The sequence below is a fragment of the Babylonia areolata genome, chromosome 9, assembly GCF_041734735.1.
Source record: "Babylonia areolata isolate BAREFJ2019XMU chromosome 9, ASM4173473v1, whole genome shotgun sequence".
Classification (NCBI taxonomy): domain Eukaryota; kingdom Metazoa; phylum Mollusca; class Gastropoda; order Neogastropoda; family Buccinidae; genus Babylonia; species Babylonia areolata.
Window position 1 is genome coordinate 35318909 of NC_134884.1, and position 3660 is coordinate 35322568.

At 48.6% G+C, this 3660-nt stretch overlaps 1 protein-coding gene across 1 annotated transcript in view; it reads left to right on the top strand.

Moving 5' to 3' along the window:
* LOC143285626 (FMRFamide receptor-like) overlaps nucleotides 1–1583 on the top strand; it is a 2923-nt gene extending 1340 nt beyond the window's left edge. The window contains exons 2-3 of the mRNA XM_076593024.1: nucleotides 418–689; nucleotides 1065–1583. Of these exons, the coding sequence (XP_076449139.1) occupies nucleotides 418–689; nucleotides 1065–1583 (791 nt within the window). The remainder of the gene's footprint in view (nucleotides 1–417; nucleotides 690–1064) is intronic.
* The last annotated feature ends 2077 nt before the right edge of the window (nucleotides 1584–3660 follow it).

The following is a 3660-nucleotide window of genomic DNA, read 5'->3' on the forward strand; positions in this document are numbered from 1 at the left end:
ATTATTATCAACATTATCATTATTATGTGGATGATGATGATGAAGATGACTACGACTACAACGATGATTATGATGATTAGTATCATTTGTATTATTACCTGTGCTAAGGAGGTAGAGCTAGTTATAAATACTCACCATCATCATCATCATCATCACTATCTCCATCGTCATCATCATTATTATTATCATTATTATTATCATTATTGTTATCATTATTGCTGTTGTTGTTACTACTACTGCTGCTGCTGCTGCTACTATTACTGTTATCATCATCATTTTAATGATTATTATGTGTGTGAAAATTTAACTGATGCAGACTAACCTTCTCTCACCCAACCCCATTTCCTTGAATGTCTGTGTGATGACGGACCACCATCACCGTCACCACCATCTCCGTCACCAACCTCCACCCTCCAGGTGTGCTGCTGACGTACCGGGTGTACAGCACGGCCATCATCAACGTGTTCATCATGATGTCCACCTGGCTGACGGTGGCCATGTCCCTGGAGCGCTACCTGGCCATCTGCCACCCGCTGCGGCAAGACCTCTACCTGACCACGCGCCGCATCAAGATCGTCATCGTCCTCACCTACATCCTCTCCTTCATCTTCAACGTGCCGGTCCTCTGGCGCTACGAGGTGCAGGAGATCTGCCCGCAGCTGCTAGGGGGCGAGGAGGGGGTCACCACCGTTGTCACCACGGCCACCACGGAGGCGGCTCACGGTGGAGGCTGGGGTGGGGGGTCCTCTCGGGATCGTCACGGAGGTGGACGTCTTCTGGAGGGTGCTCGCGTCACCGGTGGTTCCCCTGTGGATGTTTTGGCCAAGAACTTCAGCGCCGTCATGACCGCGGCGAGAAATTTCAGTGAGCTTTACAAAACACGATCTGCTGTGAACTGGACTGGAGTAAGTGGCGGTGGTAGTGGTGGTGGTAGTGGTAGTAGTGGTGGTGGTGTGTTCTGGAGCAGCGTGGATTCTGTCGTACCGGTGGGGGGAGAAGGAGGGACGACAGAGGTTCCCCCCACCACTACCCCGGGTGGTGGTGGTGGTGGCGGCGGTGGTCAGCAGATGGGGTCCGTGGCGTTCAGGCCCAACCAGGTGTTTCTGTGGGGGTCTTCCCAGCTGGACACTGTGTACCGCATCCTGTGGGCCGTGGTCAACAACGTGATCCCCCTCCTGCTGCTCGTCTACTTCAACGTGTGCCTGTGCCGCAAGATCTACCGCTCCTACAAGATGCGGCAGAAGTTCAAGCAGGAGCACCACAGCGGCCACGAGAACTCGAGCCACGTGCTGACCATCACGCTGGTGGTCATCGTCCTCATGTTCCTCATCTTCGTGGCGCCCTCGGAGATCGTGATCCACGTGGCGCTGCTGACCAACAGCAACAACAGCTACACCTACATGAGTGTGGAGGCCGTCATGAACTTCATGCAGAGCCTCAACTTCTCCGTCAACTTCATCCTCTACTGCATCATCTCCCCGTACTTCCGCAAGACCCTCAAGTACCTCTTCTGCTGCGGCTGCTACAACATCTATCAGGTGTCCAAGCAGTGGCGCAAGGAGTTTGAGACCTCGCTCATGTGACGGAGCGTGAGTGACGCGGAGGATCCGGGATGCGGCGCGGCGGCGGGGGGCGGCGGGCGGCGAGGCGGACAGTGCAGCCCGCAGCCCGGTCGCGTCGGCGCCGACACACGTCTCCTGGCGGAGACGCGTGTCTTCGTGCGCAACAAGCGTCGCGGATTTGAAACGTCACTCGTGTAAACCGATGATTTGCCATTGATTAACAGTGTGTGTGTGTGTGTGTGTGTGTGTGTGTGTGTGTGTGTGTTTGTGTGTTTTGATGATACGGGGATATTTTGCTGTTAAGTAAGCAGGACTTTCTTATAAAGTGGAGGAAATGGTTTATTCTTTCGCTTTTTCGTCTTTTTTTTTTTTTGTCTTTTTTTTTTCTATGTCGGTGTTAAAGATCCACCCGGGGTAGGCTTTACCTGATGCTAATTGTTTGGATCACATACTCTCGTATTACAATTTGGAGATTTTTTTGGTGTTGTTGTTCTTTGTCCATCAGGAATGGACAATTGCGAACACCTGTTTATAAATGAGGGTTGTCTCATGAAACGGATGTATTCCCAGTTTGCTCTACACCCGAGTGTGTTGGTGAGTGGGTGATTGAGTGAGTGTGTGGGTGAGTGAGTGAGTGTGTGGGTGAGTGAGTGTGTTGGCGAGTGTGTGGGTGAATGAGTGTGCGAGTGGAAGTACATATTTTCAAAAGACAGGCGCGTGATATTCTGTCAAACGCTTTCGTGTTTACAATTGCTGTGGTGACCTTTTTTTTTTTTTTTTTTTTTTTTAAAGTGTCTGGCGCACACTGAAACAGAGTGGTCATATGTGTGTGTGTGGGGTGGGTGGGTGGAGTATGGGTGTTTATGCGTGTGTGTGTGTGTGTGTGTGTGTGTGTGTGTTTACGCGCGCGCGCGTGTGTGTGTGTGTGTTTTCGCGCGCGCGCGCGTGTCTGTGTGTGTATGTGTGTGCATGTCGTCATCAGAAATGCCAAGAGAACTTTCACCGTTATCAAACTGTCATCCATTGATGTCATGTGAATTTACCATCACTGATTTTTTTTTTTTTTTCTTTTTTTTTTCTTTTTTTAAGTGTTTCTGTGTTCCCGCAGCAATTAAGACAGTGGTCGTCGGACAATTTACTGAACACACACACAACAACAACAAAAAAAAAAAAAAAAAAAAAAAAACATGCTGCGGCGAGAAGAAAGTGATTTGCTATCAATATCATTCATTGTATGTTTCAAAAAACAAAAAAAAAGTGTTGACGCTTCTACATGTGGAATGGCAAGGTGAGACCCCCATCCATACCACCATGAGGCACTATGATGACTTTCCAGCTAAACTTTTCTTCACTTCGGGGAGAGTGGGGGAGCTTGGGCTGCCGTGGATGAATCGGTTATAGACTTACGATCCAGGCAGTGTTCACCAGTGATCAGGGGTTCAGACCCGCCCCGGCCCGTCTCTACACGGTGCTGTGTCTTTGGAGAAAGGCATTTTTACTTCCCGGTAAAAAATAAAATAAAATAAAAGAAATGGGTGGCGCTCTCAGTGTAGCCACGCGCTCTCCTTTGGGAGAGCAGCCCGAATTTCACACAGAGAAATCTGTTGTGACAAAAAAGAAAGAAAAAAAACAAATATATATTCTACCTGCTTTCGGTTGGGTAATAAGGTTGAAACGGAGGAAAGAAGGAGAGGATCGGGCCCCGTCTTCCTTTGCCGAACCCTGTAGGTATGAATTCAATTCCCGCATGGCCCTTTAAAAGGTTTTTGGACCTGTAACCTTTTTAACTTTTTTTTCTCCCTTCTTCTTCGCTGGAAAACCGTGCAGTGTCAAACTAACCATACATTCTACTCTTCCGTGTGACACTCCACGAAAATTCTTCAGTGACGGTATCGCCTGTGTTGTCACTTTGCTGACGTCACAAAAAATTGACGTAGTTTCAGTCGCAAAAGCACCATTAGAACGTCATTTTTGAGTTGCTGTGGGGGAAATATTTCATTCGGTTTGTGTTTTTTTTTTGGGGGGGTTGGGTTTTTTTTAAGTCGTCGTTGACGAAGACTTCGTTTGGGATATTTTTCCAAGTCATAATGTGATGCTG